General features: G+C 42.8%; 1 protein-coding gene across 1 annotated transcript in view; it reads left to right on the top strand.

Annotated features, from left to right (window-relative positions):
- SLC2A12 (solute carrier family 2 member 12) overlaps positions 1–17,396 on the top strand; it is a 30,364-nt gene extending 12,968 nt beyond the window's left edge. Inside the window, exons 3-5 of the mRNA XM_058835927.1 lie at positions 13,430–13,552; positions 15,755–15,887; positions 17,111–17,396. Of these exons, the coding sequence (XP_058691910.1) occupies positions 13,430–13,552; positions 15,755–15,887; positions 17,111–17,207 (353 nt within the window). The 3' untranslated portion in view covers positions 17,208–17,396. The remainder of the gene's footprint in view (positions 1–13,429; positions 13,553–15,754; positions 15,888–17,110) is intronic.
- The last annotated feature ends 638 nt before the right edge of the window (positions 17,397–18,034 follow it).

Below are 18,034 nucleotides of genomic sequence, written 5' to 3'. Positions count from 1 at the left end.
CACACAGGTATGCAGAGATGCAATGGGTCTAGAGGCAATGCTCTTTATCAAAAAGAAGTCAGAGTGGCTCCAACAAGTCCTAGGCTGAGAAGCAAGTAATGCAGACTGAGTCTGGACCAAACCGTCTGCTTTCCCAGTCTGAATTTGTTCTTGCAAATTAAAGGCAAGTGAGCAAAACAGGACTTGGGCAGTACCTCTTTACACATATTGTGGGAGCGAAGTTCGAGGGAATCCATGCATGTCTCAGGGATTTTTTGGTGTGGAATGAGGACCACCTTTAATGAGAGAGGGATGTCAAATGTATGCATTTGGACTGCATGTATGGCATTGGTGCCTTGCACAAGAGCTCTTCCTCTGTGTGTCCTTTAAACACATTTCTGTGTAACTGCAAAAGCATGTAGGCAGTTGGCCAATGAACTTTGGGATAATCTGCTGGAGCAAATCACATCAGCTCTGCTGGCTTCATGGCATTTCATGCTGAGCATGCAGATGGAAATCCAGAAAAACACCTACAAGTGGGACTGAGGAGCAATTTCATGACATGAATCATCCTCAAAACCTCAAAACTTAGCTGTATGAAGTCCAAAGGTACTTATGTCTCTGCCAACCTGTGACAAAGATGTTCTATTACTTCATGTCCTAGAGCAGCTGCCAGCTTTGTATGGCTCTTCAAAGCCAAGGGATAATCTCTAGAGCTCTTTTCTTGGAGAGAAACTCCTCTTTCAGGTGACACCTCAGAGCTGTATCCCTCAGACCCAAGCACTTAGAGCCTTCTTTACACACAGATTGCTGTGGCCACAACACACCAAGGCAAGTCAGTGTCTGCAGCTGGAGAAGTGTTTCCTGGGTGCTTGTAGGGTTGGCACTACTTTGGTATTGCTAAAAACCTGTAAAAGAGTGAAATATCCATGGGAAGCCCTCTCAGGCTGGGATATAATGGCCTCTGTGGCCATCTGCTAGCCTCAGCCATCAGGTCAATATTTCTGATTGGAAAACTGGAAAAAAATTATGTGCTCCTCACTCTTTTGTTTTAGCTCCTGAAGGGAGCACCTTACCCACAAAACAGGAGACCAGCTGGCTGCTGGGAGCAGCACAGCAGTGTCCAGGGCTGTGAGACCCTCAGTGGATGCAAAGCAGCTCTGCAGACCAAGTATGAGGGGAGGTGAGCACAGGACCTACAAATGGGGACACTGCAGTTCTGGGGACAGCACTTCCCCCCAGGATGGCTCTCTGATGGACTCTCAGCCACTCTCTCACAGCAACCACTGACTAAAGCTCCTCCTGCGCTTGGGGGTCCCTAACACCTCCCTCCTGTCCTTGTGTGGATGCAGAGGCACTTACAGCAGGCAGACTCAAAGCTGTTGGAGCAGGCACAAGAGAGGATAGACACAGGTGAACAAACAGGGGCTTGTGGTCACTACAGTCACTTCCTTCATCTTCATCCTAATGCAGGGAAGGGTGGCAGGCCACCAAGCCTGCCTTTGTGTTTTATTAGTTTCCCACTGGTTAAATTCCTCCCACATGAAAAACCCAGGATTGTAGATTTGTACACCCCCAGGCTGGGTTCCCCCAAGAAGGTGCAGGGACTGTGGTCTCCAGCAAGCCCTTCTGTGATGCACATCTTGCTGCTGTGGGAGCTCTCTGTGTGGATCATCAGCTCTGGGAGAAGCAAAATCCATGCAGAGAAGTTGGTCAAGACAAGCCCCTAGTGAGGGCACACCTTAAGAGCAAATTTTTACTGATGAAAGCGTAGTTTAGGATGATAGGTGTCCATTTCTAGTTTAAACCTAGGCAGATTTGCCATATTGAGTATATCTGAGTTAAATTTATATCTGCTTGAATGAATATTTTTAAACTGAGATAATTTGTACCTAAAATGGAACAGATGTTTCAATGTGTTTGGGAATCCAACTGATGCAGGAGCCAGATTCCTCAGATTATCAACGAAGAGAAATACTTTCTCCACCAATGGGGGGCTTTCAGACCACTGCTCTCTAACTCAGGGCATGGTGTGAATAAAACCAAGGTTGCAGGTTCAACCCCTGTACAAGCCACTCACTTAAAAGCTGGACTTGATGATCCTTGTGGGTCCCTTCCAACTCAGAACATCGTGTGAAACCTGTGAAATCTCTGACCTTTCCATTGGCACAATGCTCCCTCCCTTACTGGCTATTAAAGGAACTTTGGGATGACCTGGAAACCAAACTAGACAGCATTCCACACATAGTATGCTTTAACTTTTAGTAAGCCCTGAAGTGGTCATGCAGTTGGACAAGATGATCATTGTATGTCCCTTTGTACTGAACTATTCTATTCTAGTCTAGTCTGGTCTAGTCTATTCCCATGTAAAAACCCACTTGTTTACATCTTATTCTGAGCTGTTGGAGTAATTTAAATGCAGCTTTAAACCCGTGTTGGGGAAAGTGGGGAAGAAGGAAGCAGGATCATGCAAGAAAGATAAAGGAGTTTGGAAGAAAGCTCAAAGGTTCACAAGAAAAGTGAAATCCATAGAGGTGAGGAAGGAAGTAAATCCATCCTCAATCCATCACTGTCTTTTTAATACAATATTGTGTCGTTTGTGGTGGTCTCTCTCTATGTGTTTCATTGGATTAATCAAGACCCACTGCCTTAAATCCCACAGAACTATACCGGAGGCAAATTTAGTCCCTTTGACTTTGGTCCTGTGTTTGTTAGATTAATTAGCTACCTAAAGCTTGATTCATTAGCACAGTTAACAAAATGCATCTGTAACAAAACCCAGAACTGCTGGTTTGACACATGACAGTGCCCAGCCCAGCCCAGGGACTCGATCACAGAGGTCATATCTCTTGCCATCCTGACAATACAGATTGCACAGGATGCTTTTTCTCTGCTCCTTAATGCTCTTGGGCTTAATCTTGGCCACCAAATGCTTGACCTGAAACTGGAAAATCTTGTGGGAATGAGAACTGTCAGTGTGGAAATTCTGAACTTTCCACGGATTTAGATGGCTGTTCCTGTGTTTTGAAATATTGTCAGCTTAATGGTTTTGCACATGGAAAACACTGGTAAAAAAATCAGATACCTAGAAATCACCTCAATATCTCCTACATTAAAGCAGTATTTCAGGCTTTTAAAAGCATGTGGTTGTTGTATTAATTTATAGTGCACAGGAATCTGATGTCAATAGACATTCTAGCTCAACATTGCCTTACATGACATTTGTTTACAATGTTTTATTTTTGAGTTTCTACATTTTTCACAGAAGCTGTGGCCTGACCTTAAAATTCACAGAAATTAGAAGAATCAATTTTAGATTTTTTTTGCAGTTTACTCTGGAAAATGGGATAGTGGTGGGGACTAAATCAAGTATTCAAAACCAACCAAGCGCTTAAATGCTATGTTGGAATTTAATCAAGATAATAAACTTTCGGGAATGCACATGTTTCACTGAGAAACGGTACAGAAAGTCCTATTTCACATAATAAAAAAAATTATCTTGGGTTCTTTGTTTTATGACCAGATTCCTAGCACTGTTTATTTGTACTGAATCATCTTTTAATGCATGCATCCATGTGGTTTGAATATGACATTCCATGTGCTTATCTAGTTCATCATTCCTGTGCTATTCAAATGCTGCCTCACATGGCCTTTATTTCACACTGTGTCTCTACTACCAAGCTGCAGTAGAAAGACAAGGCATACCAAAATGAGAAATAAAGCAAAGGTTGTAAATTGCTCACTTCTCCCTATTTCCTTGCCCCAGATAAAGTTTATCTGAAGCCTCTTGTTAGCACATCAGCTATCCCAGGAACAGGTTTGCCTTTTCAAAAAGGCTGGTTGGTAGTAGTGAAGTGCAAGCCAATTTAAGATAATTTTGGGTAGCTGGATGTTAATTATAGGATCTCAAATTACAGAAGGTGCTTCCTAAAATGTCAGATGAATAGGTTTGTCTTATCTCCCTTGATAAAACCTACAAATTTGGGGGGCTTTTGTAAATATCAAAAAGGTCATAAGAAGGAAAAATTGTTTTTGTGATAATGAGACATGGGAATATCAGTGAGAGCTTCTTAATTTTTTTATTATGTTACTATATTTAAACCCCAAGACTGAATTTAAACTCTATATCGAAGTGCACCTGAAATCAGAGACATGATCTTCACTGACATTTATGTTCCTGTTTGTAACTCTAATATGTTAATGAGAGAAAGTCTTGGTGGATCAGGCCAAAGGCTTTGGCTTCTGAGAGACAGAGCCCTGGCTGCTGTGAAAAGAGGGAGAGACCACACCATGCCCCAGCCACTCTTCCTATGTCTCTGCAATGACAGTGGTTCAATCTCCTGTTGAAAAGGTAGGTGACTTCCTGTGGTTTGGCATAATATGCTCCACTTTGAGGGATTTGAGTCAGTATCCTGAGCTTGGTGCTCTGCCTGTTGTAAATATCTCTTTACCAATAGCTCTGTGTTAGTAAGGCTATTGACACAAAGGTGCTGCTTAAGAGAAGTGGAGCCTGTGCTTAAAATTATGCACAGCTTAACTTGTATTAGTTTCCTTAACCATGTTCTAGGAGACAAGACCATTGTGATACTGAAATATGTGAAAAACTTTGCAGGTCATTTATCAAGCTTCATAAAATCCAGTTTCCTTCAGGAAAGAGGGCCAGGGAAGAATTTTTTAGAGGCAAGCTGATCTTGGGCCAGCTTTGTGCAGAAACTAAAACTGTCAGTAGGACTTCAGGTGCAAAGTCAGGATTTTATTTCCCTTGTGAAGTTCATGAAACTAAAACACGCATTATAAAGTATGAGAAAGTAGTTATGCTGAAAAGGTAGAAATGTGTAATCAATCACATCATTTACTGTCGCTGCTGAGGAAGGTGAGACTGTCAGCCAAAGCACAGAGCGCAGTAAGTCAGTGCATGCAGCCAGGAGACTGTTTCTCCCATGGCATCCAAGTTCCTGTGCCACCCTGAGCTCTGTGAAGAAAGCCAGGAAGGTTTCCACAAAGGGAAAGGGCATGCAGGAGGGCACCCAGCTTCTTTGAAAATCAACCCCAAGTGCAGAAGACTCTTATGGAGGAAACAGAATTAAAAGGCACTTTCTGGTGGTTAAACCCAGAGCCTTCACACATTCCTCCTCTCTGCCTTCCTCCAGCAGCAGCCAAAGCAAAGGATGAGCAGCAGTTTCGAGTGAGGAACTTAAAAAAACCTGGATCACCACAGGCCTCTCACTAACTAAGTCACTGTTGTAAAATATTGTTTATCCTTTCTACTGGGAGTTTAGTAAGGCATGCACACAAATAAATCTCTGTTCTTCAAGAGCAAAGGCCTAAATTGCCCCCAGTTGCTGTTCACAACAGGTTTTTTTCCTGCTGTGCAACCCCTCAAGGACTACCAGTAGCCTTGGGTACTGGAAAAACAGGTTCACTTATCCCACCCAACTGGGTAATTTCTCCTCTGCATACTTTGTAGAAGTGAAATATGTGATAAGCCGAACTAATTCACATAGAACTTCCTCATGAATTAGGGCTTCTGGCTTCTGCAGTCATTCCTCTGCAAATGCCTCAGAGGATTATCCTGGATTCACTATTCTGAACAAATAAACACCTACAAACACGAATACATATTGCAGGTTTTAATTAAAAGGCCCTTTTTTGGATGGCAGTATGTGCTTTATTATAATAAGCACATTCTCCCTTGAAAGCTTGTTTAATTTTTTCCTTTTTCTCTCTCTTTTTTTTTTTTTTTTTTTTTTTCCTTTTCTGCTGCTCTGCACATTGTTCTGCCTTGATGGGAGAATTTGAGTGTCTGCATAACAAAGGATGAGAGAAACGGTGACTGTGATATCCACTTGCAAACAGAATTGTCATCTCACACATTGGTTCAAAACAACTTTTCTTAGGGTACCTGAAGGGAGGTACAGACTATTACATATCTGCCAACAGTAGGGCTGTGATGCATTCTTTTTTAACCCCAGCTGGCAACTAAGTACCTCACAGCTGCTTGCTCACTCATTCCCCTGCCCCTTGCCCACTAGGGAGGAGAAATGGAAAAAAAAAGTTAAACCTCATGGGTTGAAATAAGAGCAGTTTAATAATTGATATAAACAAAAATAATAATTCTAATTATAATAATGATTACAACAGTACCAATAACCGTGATGAAAAGGGAAGAGGCAGAGAGAGAGAGAGGAATGAAAACCAAGAGAAACAAGTGATGTAAAACACAATTCTCACCTCCCACTGACTGATGACCAGACTTTTCCTGAGCAGTGATCAGTGGTTCCCAGCCAACTCTTCCCAGTTTATAATCTGGGCATGATGCTCTATAGTATGGAATATCCCTTTGGCCAGATCCTTTCAACTGTCCTGGCCATGCTCCCTCGCACTTTCTTGTGCACCTGCTCACTGGGAATGGAAAACGGGGCATGGGAAACTGAAACGTCTTTGACTTAGGGTAAGCACTACTTAGCAGCAACTAAAACATCAACGTGTTATCAATATTGTTCTCCTTCTAAATCCAAAACACAGCACTGTACCAGCTACTCAGAAGAAAATGGACTCTCTGCCAGCTGAAACAGGAGGATTCCACTGATAGATTTTCTGCTGAGCACTTTTATTGGGCAAGATGGTCTACAAATCACATTAACTGAGATAATTCTACCATTTCTAGATCCTTATGTATGTACCACTACTTGCCCAGTAATCCTTCAGATGGGAATCACCTCCTCTAAGAACGCTCATTTGTGACTATTCTTTCCAGAGGAAAATGGACAGTAATTGAGGACCACTGACAACAAATTTAAGAATATATTGAACAGCTTTCATTTAAAAAGAAAGCCCATATGAGCCATAGCATTTCTTTTGAGTTCATGGAGACGAAAATTTGAATAGTAGAAAAAACAAACATTAAAGTGCAGGCCTACAGTGATGAGAAGGCTAAGGGAGAAAGGATCACTAGGAAATTTGATGTGAATTGCATCTCACTGCCCTCCTTCTCAAGTGGCCCAGAGCACAGATGATGGAGGTAATGTTTTAGAATCAGTATCTTTCCCCAAACCCCTCCTGTTGCTCTGTCATAAACTGGAGGAGACATGTGTGATTTCAATGGTCCACTTCAAGATTCCTTAAAAAGTCGCATGGGAGTGCTCAGCTCGTCTATTAGATAGTGATGCAAATAGTGCAAACAGTGGGCAACACTTTTTATGTGCTGTGATACAGCCTCAGAGAAAAAGGATTAAGTCCCACATATCCTAATAATGTTACTGCAAGGAGTCAGCCTAAAGGGTTAACCATTAGAAACAGAATTGTTGTGTACCAGAAGAAAAGAAAAAGAATTCAGATTTGGCACACCTTGTCACATCTCTCTCCTTGGATCATCAGCGGCATCAGGCATCATGCAGCCAGTAGTCTGCTGCTTGGACAAAAGCACCTCAGCAGCCATAGAATTAAAGTGCATATTTATGGTCTTCATCTGCAGAGATCAGGATGCAGCCATGACATGAGATTAGCTGAGGCTTCTCCTGACTCCCCCATCACTCAGCAATACAGCAATTCCATTCCTTCTAATGTGCACACACCGTGTAGGACTTGACCCTGTCAGACTGGCTCTCTGCTGGCAGCTTACATGCTCTCCAAAGCAATAAAGCTGCTCATTTGCTTTATAGTTGCCAGTTATTAATTTTGAGCATCCACTTCATTTTCATATTAAGAGGGAGAGCCAGAGAGAAAGATGTCTCTTGTTAAGCAAAGTCATAGATTTTTAATGCCAGTCACAATTGTCTACTTTGTCCTCTTGCACAAAATTGTGGACAGAGTTTAAGTCCACTTTTTCTGTGTCCTATCTTCTTTATATGCTTTGGAAAAGGACCAGCTCTCTCCCACCTTCTCCTTGTTCCAGATTAAGCTTCCCTCACTTTTGCCAGCCCCACAGATGACTTTCACTGGATCTGCTGTGAAAGCCTTTGCCAGAGTTACACTGTGTGGGTGCTGGGAGCCATGCAGGGATGGTGCTGGTGTGTGACAGCAGCACATGTGTCCCCCAAGCCCAGCTCTGTGCCAGTTCTGTGACAGGCACACACCTCACCACCACAAACACTGAAGGCTTGTGCCATCCCCTTTGATGGCACAATGTGCCCTTTGAAATCAGGACCAGACACTGCTGAAGCTGGCCTTTAGTGGGGAGTGGTTGGCCACTTGGATATTTCTGGTAATACCCAGCAAAGCCAGAAGCCAGGAAACTTAAAAACCTGTTGAGTTTCATAAGCCTGGAATAACAATTTGGTCTTGGCAAAGCCAGTCTTTAGACAAGTCCTGCTGCTCATGGTAGCTTTGCAAGGACTTGTTTGTATCCTTCCCCAGCACTCATCATTTGTTGCACACTCTTAGATAGTCTGTCTGTGTTACTTCAATCCCTCCCTTATCTTCCCTTGGACCTTGTTTTGTTAAAAACCCACTCCTCTTTTTCAAAATCTAAAATACTTCTGCCTACTTCCCTCCTAAGCTGTAAGCCAAACTAATCACTTTCCAGAGTTTATACCTCAGAAACTTGAATTCTTTCAAGTATTGCAATGGCAATTTTCTGAATCTCACCATAAATAATTTGATCTCACACAATACAGGTATAGGGAAAAAAATGCTAAGCAACAAATGAATACCAAGGGAATCTAATATTTCATTAATAAGAGCTGCTGAGCAGCTTCCAATTTGCTTCTACCTCCTGGCAGGAAAAGGTCAAAACAAGGACGTTTTTCATTCATCTACCTCACTTGAATGTTGAGCACCCTCAATCTCACAGTATTTTTCAGTTATTCTCAGATTTTTCTGCTTCTCTGATGTATGTTAATTTCACTTTTTAAAATTTATTTACTGGGTAGCAGTAAAGTAAGGAAGTAAGGAAGATGTCACATGAAGTTTGAGACATCTCTTTGCTTACAGCCCAGGTATAAAGTTCATTAGTTTAGCCATGTTGGCTCAGACAAAAAGTCCACTTAATCAGTGTGCTACTCTGCCTCCAACCATATAACCTCCAGGTTACATAACAAGTGCTGAGAGACAACACAGAAGAGAGAAGAGAGAAGAGGAGGTCCATGCAGCATGCACAGTTGTCCTTCTGCCTATCTGTAGTTTAGAAAACTTTGAGAAAAATATTGACAAATTATTTTTACTATTGTGAACAATAGTTCTGGATGGATCTTTTTCCACACATATGGATAAATAATGTTTTGACAGCCAGCATTTAATGATTTAATTGACTAATATTTTTCATATTGGAACTATCTTGTGAAAGTGAGTTCCATGGCTGAAATAAATACGCATTGTGTGAAAAAGCATATCCTTCTGCCTCACCTAACTGCTGTACCTGGTAATTTCACTTGGATTCTCTTGGTTTGTATCTTTTAGAATGTGACTAAATCCTCTGCTCTTCTATCCCACAGCACCTCACCAAAGTTTTTTGAGGCTGAAAAGCACAGTGGCTCATTCATTTCTAACCCTGTTCCTTAACTCTTTCAAAATGACAGGGTTTTCCTTAGGACTCTTCTTCAAGACACTGTACATATCCCCCTTTCTACCTGATATTAGTCAGCTTTATCCTAGCTCCAGCTAGGATCTTGGTACTGTCTGGTGGGGTGATCCCCTCCTGCATCCCACTGGAATTCCTTTAATTCTGGGATGTCGCTGCCTCTGTCCCTGGCCTCTCATCCTCTTAGCCAGCACACTCAAAACACTTGGCTGCCTGATGATGATATTGCAAGTAGTATTTCAGCAATCATACTGTATTTCCTTTGCCTGGGCACAATTTACACCTTTTCTAAAGGCGCTTCCCTATTTCTAACAGTTTTCTTCATTCAGTAGTTTATCTGTGCTGAGCTATTTCTCATTTATTTGGTTTTATGTATATTTTAAGCCTTCAGCCATGTAGTTTAAACATTCTCCGGAGCACCACTGAAGCCCTTACCCTGGTCTTTATAGAAAGTATGTTTGTGTTAATATTGTTCTCTTTTCAAAACAAAATCTGCTAGGCTCTTGACTTTTCCCTTTCTACAAGAATATTGAATTTTAAATGTTAGAACCAGTGTAACAGAGCATCTCAATCATCGTTGCATCCTGAAATACCCAGGCTCAGCACTGGAACACGATTTGCCTTTTTTTCTCTCATTAAATATCCAACAAAGTGCTAAAAGGAACCATCATATCTGCTTTGTAAAATGTACTCCCAGCACTGTGCTCAATTATGCGATTTATTCAGTCTTAATGGGACTAGCTGAAATCTTCAATTACTATTCTCTTTCCTGCTTGTACAGCCCCTGTGACTTTGTTTAGAGGTGGATGCCACCATCCTGGTCATGGAGCTGTTTATAATAGCTGAATCCTCTGCCCTTTTCACTTGGGCAAGGAATATCAGGCAATCTAGTTTCTGTGATATGTAATGAATCAGTTAAGCTTTCTGATCCAATGCAATATTTCTGTCTACATTTGCAGTGTGTGCTCTTTTCTCTATATTGTACCATAATAAAGAACCATTAAACTGCACAATTTTTCTTAACTGCCGTCAACACACAACACAGTGCGGGTCAGCAAAGGTGAGTTACTGCCTGCAGCAACAAATCCCGCAGCTGTTGAATCGAGTACAGAGAACCATGCTGTCCAGCCCTTAGCCTCATCTCTTGCCTACATCTGACCTGGGGATCACCAGCTCTTTTCCCATCCATTCCACTAACACCAGCCAGGGGTGGCTGGAGCAGACACTGAAACCTACAGAATTTGTGCAGTGTGGTCACTACCACAGCATCCTTTGGAAATACTGCTGGGTTACACAGCAGATGGAGCAGTGGCAGGGTGGAGGGTGGTACTTGGATCCTCTTTTCAAGGACAGGCTGGTTTCCCCTGTAGAATGCCACTGCTTAGGCTGGTGAAGGCAGAGCACACGGGTGGCTTGGCAGTGACTTTGGGAGTGTGAAGGTTAAATTTCTGCAGTGCTGTGTGCACAGCCCAGAAGGTAGTGGCAGTCATTATGAATGGGAGCTTGAACCTAGCTGCTGGCTTCCCCAGAGCAAGTCACATCCCTGCCATACCTACAGCAGCTGCTGCTTTTTGGCAAAGGCACAAATAGAAAACACAATCCCAGAGAGGTGCTAAAAGCAAAGAATCGATGGTTATTGCTGCTTCAGCTTGGAGAAAGGAGTAAACAGACTGTAGTGTCAGATTTCTACAACTGCTCTTTCCCCCCGGGGGAATGAGCCTATCCACTCCTTGCCAGCTAAGCAGAGGTCAGGGCCATGCCAGCGGGTGTAGCTATCATTAGCAGACACGAAGAACAGTCCTGGTGTTTTGGTGGCATCTGTCTAAACTAAATAAGTGGTTGCAATAAAAGCAGCTAACCACTATTACAGGTGATGCAGATCCTCAAGTATTTTGGTTTCTTAACAGGAAAACAACACAATTCAAACCTCCAGACAAATTATCAGTTAGGCTGAAAGGGCCAGATTGTCCTTGGAAAACTGCATGGTATTGGAGTTGCCACAGTGTCACACATTTTAGCTGCAACATGAGCCATCCATCCTCCAGTGCCCAGAACACTGCTTTGTTCCTGGAGGTTGGTTTATGCCCAGCAGAAAGTGGGTTTGGATTCTTTCTACCTTTATTTTAATTCTAATGTGACGGCAAATATCTCTTTTGCCAGTTTTTGATGTGCAACAATTTTTTCAGCCAAGCTTTTGTGCTGGCTGGCAGGCCATGGTGCTGTGAATGTACACCTCACACCTCTTGCTTCCTTGCTCCTTTGCTTTTCAGCTCCTGAAGTTTTGTGACTAACTTTCGATTAGTTGGTGCTGAGGGGGTGCAAAATGCAATCATGACATCCCCATGAATTTGCTCAGGTGCAGGGCTAGCTGGCTTGGCAGGGACAAACACCTGCTTGAGAAGTCAGTTCGCTTCTTCTTCGCTCCCGCCTCGTCTGTGGGCACACCACAGAACACGCCGATGGTGCTTCTTCACAGCAACATTTGTCTTGTCAGCAGCAAGTGTGTTAAAGCTTGATGTGATCCAAGTCTTTACAAAAAAAAAAAGGAAGCAAAAGTCTCTCATGGCTGCTGTTTGATGTGGTGGCTGTGTTATGGCCACTTGACTAAGCCCAACAGGCTTAGGCCATTAGGAAGTGTGGCCTTGATCCTGAGTAATAAAATTATCACTCTTCTGGGTGACTCCCATGGTAGGAGTGAAGCTTTTTTTTATTTTTCTTTAAAAAATATAAAAATCTGGGCCAAGTCCCTTGAAAAAAAATTAATACAAATCTATGGTACAAAGAAATCTAGAATTTGCTGAAATTTGCTCTGTTGACTCTAAATTCAGGGGTTTTTTTCCCATTTCAGCTAGTCCTTTTTAATTTCCTCCTGAAGCACCTTTTTCTTCCTACCTTTACCAGTGCTGTCACACAGGAATTCTACAAGCATCCAAAGGGATAGTATAGTGTGAAACACACTTGGACATACAGGAGCCTATTTTTAAAATGTATCTTTTGAACTGCCCAGTGCAAGTGTTCTGGGTAAACTCCCATTTGTCATTTTGCTTGTGCTCAGCACAGATGAGCAATTTATAATGGCTATGTCCAAGGGTCTGAAGACACTGAAGCTTATCCATGAGTACCTCGCTGCTCTTGTGCTCTTGTAGTTATCTGCTAACCCACAACCTCTCCAGACAGCAACCTCTTGCTAATGCATCTTGCTTGTCAGCAAAAGGAGAGGGTGGAGCAGGTTTTTGGCTGGGCTTTGGGTTTGTTTGTGTATGGGTTTTTGTTCATTTGTTTTCTGGTAATCAGAAACGGTACAAAAATTTTTCTTTTTCTTTTTTTTTTTTTTCTCTTGCTATCAAGGTGATTACATGGCCAGCTCTTCGTGTCTGAATTTGTTTTTGTGAGCTAGCAGCACCAGCATTTAGATCACGTGTGGTGTGGTGTGGCGTGATATGAAAGAGTCAAAAATCAGCCCCTCTTCATTTATACCTCACCAATCTCATTTATGTGGAGCAGAGAGCTGGAATAGCAAGCATACTTCAGTGTGGCAGGTTGATTTATAAGGTGGCATAAACACACAGTGCCCCTCTGAGGCTGAAGATTGCTTTGGTTTGCTGCCCCACCTCCATTAGTGCTATGTCACCCGAGAGTTATTTAGTCAGAACTGCCTTTCATACCCAGATGTGCAGTCAGAGCTCACCTTCCCAGTCCAGTGCCACCTGTCACTGGCTCAGGCACCCACTGGGCAGGGATGAAGGGATGGTGACCTGAGGTGATGCTGATTGCTGCACATGCTGCCTGCAGAGCATGGGCCTTCACAATCCTAACCCCCTGAAAATCAACTTATTCTTTCAGGTGGCCTCACCTGAATCCATGGAGTGCCTAGATTTACATCAAGGAGAGCCTTCCTTTCAAAGAAATATTTTTTTTTTCTTTATATTTCAGTGTCCTGGTTGGTCTTGAGTGAAATTTTCCCCGGTGGGATCAGAGGACGGGCCATGGCTTTGACATCTAGCATGAACTGGGGTATAAATCTCCTCATCTCCTTGACGTTTTTGACTGTAACTGGTAAGATTTCTCCATGTACTTCCAAGCTGATATTCTCCTAGTGGGCAAAACAAGTCTCTCTTTTACAAAAGCATTGCTAAAATTGCAGCTGTGAAAGCCCAGGAGACAAGATCTCTGTTTAGGTGTCGGTGTAACTTCACCCACCACATGTTTGTTGGTGCCAGTAAGTTCAGCCTCACAGTGCTGGCTGTCAGACCACCTCGCACATCAACTCCACAGGCTGTGAGACTCAGGTCTGAAAAACACCATTGCCTTGGTAGGCTGAAAATACATCATGTTTAGGATTAAGTCCTGCATCTTCTGAAATCAATGCAAGTTCTGTTCTAGATCACACCACAGCTTTTCTGATCAGACATTTTTAAGCACAATCTCATTTAATTAATTTCTCTTTCACAGGAATGTCTTGGCTTTCAGAAAATTTTCTTTAGAAAAAAGTGTCTTTGTGAGGTAAAAGTCTTTCACGTTTGAATGTGAGAAAGTAGACTACCGTATATGACTTCTAATATGATGATAATCAAAGGGGAAGGTTAAATGCTGATGCTGAAATTTATTGATTAGCAAATTTATTTTTCTAATTTTATATTATATGAGGCTTTGCAAATTTTAGTTTTTGGTCTTATTGTGAGGAAAATATGTGCTGAAAATCAAAATATATAAGAGAGCAGAAATTCCAGGTTTCCCTTAAGTCTACATTACTCTCCACCAGAGGCAGACAATCAACTCACAAAAAGTCAAGGTAGTTTTGACCCCAGTAGATGTTGTTAAAGACAGATTTGAAAATGCATGTGATCTCGTACTAAAATGAGTGTGATCTGTTGATCTGTTACTAAAATGGGTTTCACATTTGTGTTTGCTTTCAAAGAAAAAGAGTGAAAGAAAAAAACACATCCTCCATCCTGAGTACTATCTTGATTAAAACTAGGAAAAATATGACATATATATGTCATATGTGACATGAATATGAAGTTCAGTGTGTTCACACTCTCACTTTAATTGGATCAAGGGTCTTCTTTAAAAGGAAACTTTCCTTTTAAAGAAGACCCTTGGTCTCACTGCCCATCACAGAGCTGTGCAAGCTTTTGGACAAAACCAAATCAGAAAATGCATATTGTAGGCAGTCCAGCTACGAACACTTGCTCAGTCCTTGGACCAGACTTGAGCTATTCCTAAGGAAATGTCCCCAAAACCACCTAGTGCAGACCTCAAGTGCTTGGTGTCAGCTGTTTCACCGGGAGATCCCCTCTTGTCGTGCAGTGTTACTTGTTAATGTACATCTCGCTGTTATCCCGGTCTCAGTTTCAAAGACTGTAAAGCCACAGTAACTCCCTTGGCTTAGCTGGGTCTAATCCGGATTTATGAAAATGTAAGTACAAGAAAATATGCATTCCTTGTCTATGGCAGAAAGGCAGGATTTGGATTCTATTGTCAAATGAATACACGTGGAGGACACAGTGGCCAGCAGCATCTGTACTCAGGTGCTGATGCAGAGGTACCAGCTGGATTAGCAGCTTGAGCTGCAATTTTCAGCTCATGACACAAATGACAAATGTCTCAGCTGTCCAGGTTTATCTTAGCAGGGAAAAGGGCTAAGGGGGCTGCAGCAGACTGTTGGGTTTGTACACGCTTTACTTTCCAGGGGCTGCAGATGCATCCCTCGGATCTACCTGCCCCTGGACTGCAGGCTCACAAAACCACTAGTTCTTGGATGGCCCCATTAGGAGCTCACTCTTGGACCACTTTCTGGCACAGAACCCATGACTCTCAATGGAAATGCTGGGCACTGACAGGTGGGGAGGATTAGCTGGACACAACTGTAATAGTGTGAAAAATGCTTGGATTTGCTCCAAGAAAGAATGTGCACCAAAACCAGACACAGGCAAAAATTCAAGGCACTCGTGATCCCCACTGCCTTCCCACAAACCAGTAACAATGGCTACTCACTGTTTTCATTCAGAGTGATTGCAAATAAACCAATAGGTTCATGCTAAGTAGGCCAATATGAACTCCTTAATTTTATTTCATAAGAAGTATTAGAAAAAGCAAAGCCACTCTTCATTTTTGATATATGTGTGCTAAGAATAACAGCCTAGCTTCTTTCTAACTTCTCATGTGCTTTAGGGGCTGCATCCTATAAAATACAGCAACGGGAAGAAAAATTGCCATATTTGAAAATGAAAAAAGTCATATTTTCTTCCTTTGTAGAGCTCATTGGCTTGTCCTGGGTGTGCTTCATCTACACAATAATGAGCCTGGCATCACTGGCTTTTGTTATCATGTTTATACCAGAGACAAAAGGATGCTCTTTGGAGCAAATATCCATGGAACTAGCTAAACAGTAAGTACCAAGTGTGTGACTGTATCCCCCAAATGTCAGAGAGACAAAGCCGTTCAGCAGCACATATTGGAAAAAAAAAAAAAGGAAACTATGTGGGAAAATTCCAATTCTCTCAAGGCTTGAGCTTGCATATGTTGACTTCAGTAGCCAACCAAACATTTTGTTGGTGCTGAAGGACTGGCCGTAAAAGTGAGGTGGTTTTTGAACACCCCTTTGAGGAACTTGCAGCCAAGCCTGGCTCCCCAGCACTTTTGCTGTCTGGCATTCCTGGATGGGAGGACGACTCAGATCTTGCATTTAGGACTGTGTGGTTTGGGTTGCATGCAGAAAATGGAAAGGAGAGATCTTGTATTTCAAATTGGCTTGTCCTGGGTGTCACTTCAAGGCTCCATGTGAATTTTGATAGCTGTTGTAGATTGGATTTTCTCGTATCTTTACTGAGTGCTGTAGAAAGGTGAGGGTCAGTCTCTTCCCCAAGCAAGAAGAGACAGGACAAGAAGAAATGGTCTCAAATTGCATCAGAAGAGGCTTAGATTGGATAATAGGAAAAATTTCTTTACTGAAAGGGTGATAAGGTGTTGGAAGAGGCTTCCCTGGGAAGTGGTGGAATCATTAACCCTGTAGATGTTAAAAAATTATCTAGATTTGTTATTTTGGGACATGGTTTAATGGTGAAAATAACACTGTTAGGTTAACAGCTGGACTTGACAATTTTAGAGGCCTTTTCCAGCCTGAATTAACCTACCAGTCTAGATATATTATTTTGGCAGTAAAAGTAATTCATGTGTGAACATCTTAGCACCGTCCTGTATTTGTATTTTTTAGATTACAGGAGAATATTTGCAACTCAGCCGGGCTTGAAGGAGCTCGTTTATGGACTAATTAGTTTACAGACTAGCCACTGGCCCTCGGGTTTAGAGGAAAGCATCCATCCCTGCCGGGGCCGGGGCCGGCGGTGCGCGGGCGCTCCGGGCGGAGCGTGCGGCGGGGCCGCCCCCGAGCGGGCAGGCGGGGAAGCGCCGGCAGCCGCCGGAGCATCCCGGGCCATCCTGGGCTATCCCGGGGCATCCCGGGCCATCCCTGGCTATCCCGGGCCATCCCGGGGCGGCTCTCCGGGGTGCGCCCTGCCGTGCTGCCGGGCCCCGCAGCCCGCCCGCTGTGGCAGGTGTGTGCCGCAGGGAGAGCGGAGTGCCCAGCGTGTGCGGGGTTTTGTGCTTCTGCAGGAAATACGTGAGGACGCCCTTGTGCCGGGTGAGCCAGCGCAGAGAGAAACTGGTGCCGGTGGAACTTGCCAAGAGAGAGAAAGAGCAGCTCTACTAGACGCGGGGCAAGCAAAGCAACCTTCACCAAAAGACTGATTAAAAGAAGAAAAATGAAATGCTCTGTGATGCTCACACTCTTAAGGGACACGCGGTATTGTTATTATACACAAGATATTCTTATATTTCTTGATAGAGCTTCTTTCAGTGGCAGTTTACAGCCAACATTAAAGGTCGTTATAGTTTATAACTAACTGGAGGTCTGGGCTCTGTCTGTTTCAAACCAGCATCCCTCACTCCGATCCCCTGAGGTTACTCACCTCTTGCATACAGGAGGTGAATAGAAATTGGAATATTGCACACAATTCTCCTATTTGTATTCAGCGAGAGTTCAGTCTGGAAGAAGTGCAAAGAAGAATCAAGGTGCCAGGGAAAAGAAAGTCTCACAGGAGGAGCCTACCAAAGACAGGTTTGTTTAGGCTAGCAAAAATGGGGCTGAAAAGGGTCAACAACTCCCTGTCAGTAAGTTAGGGAAAACAATGCTATGGAACAACAAATGGACAACTGTGGAATGCAAAGGATGACATTAGTGCAGAACTACTGGATATAAAATTTTTATAAATTAATTTAGGATTCCGCTTAACAGGATTTGAAAAAGGATCTTCAGCTGAAATTAATTATTTATAACACAGAGCACAATCAACTTGTAAGAGGAATTTTACATACATTTGCTCAGTAGGGCCAGGATTCAGTGACCTAGGAAATATTCCTCAGAAATCACTGTCAAATTGTTTAATGTGGGACATTAAATGCATCACTCTTTACAACCACCTGAAAGATATTGTAGCCAGGTGGGGGTAGGCTTCTTCTCCCAAGCAATCAGTGGCA

Source organism: Poecile atricapillus, chromosome 3, assembly GCF_030490865.1.
Source record: "Poecile atricapillus isolate bPoeAtr1 chromosome 3, bPoeAtr1.hap1, whole genome shotgun sequence".
In the NCBI taxonomy this organism is placed as follows: Eukaryota; Metazoa; Chordata; class Aves; order Passeriformes; family Paridae; genus Poecile; species Poecile atricapillus.
Note: the sequence above shows the minus strand (reverse complement) of the source record. Positions and strands in the feature narration are given on the sequence as shown.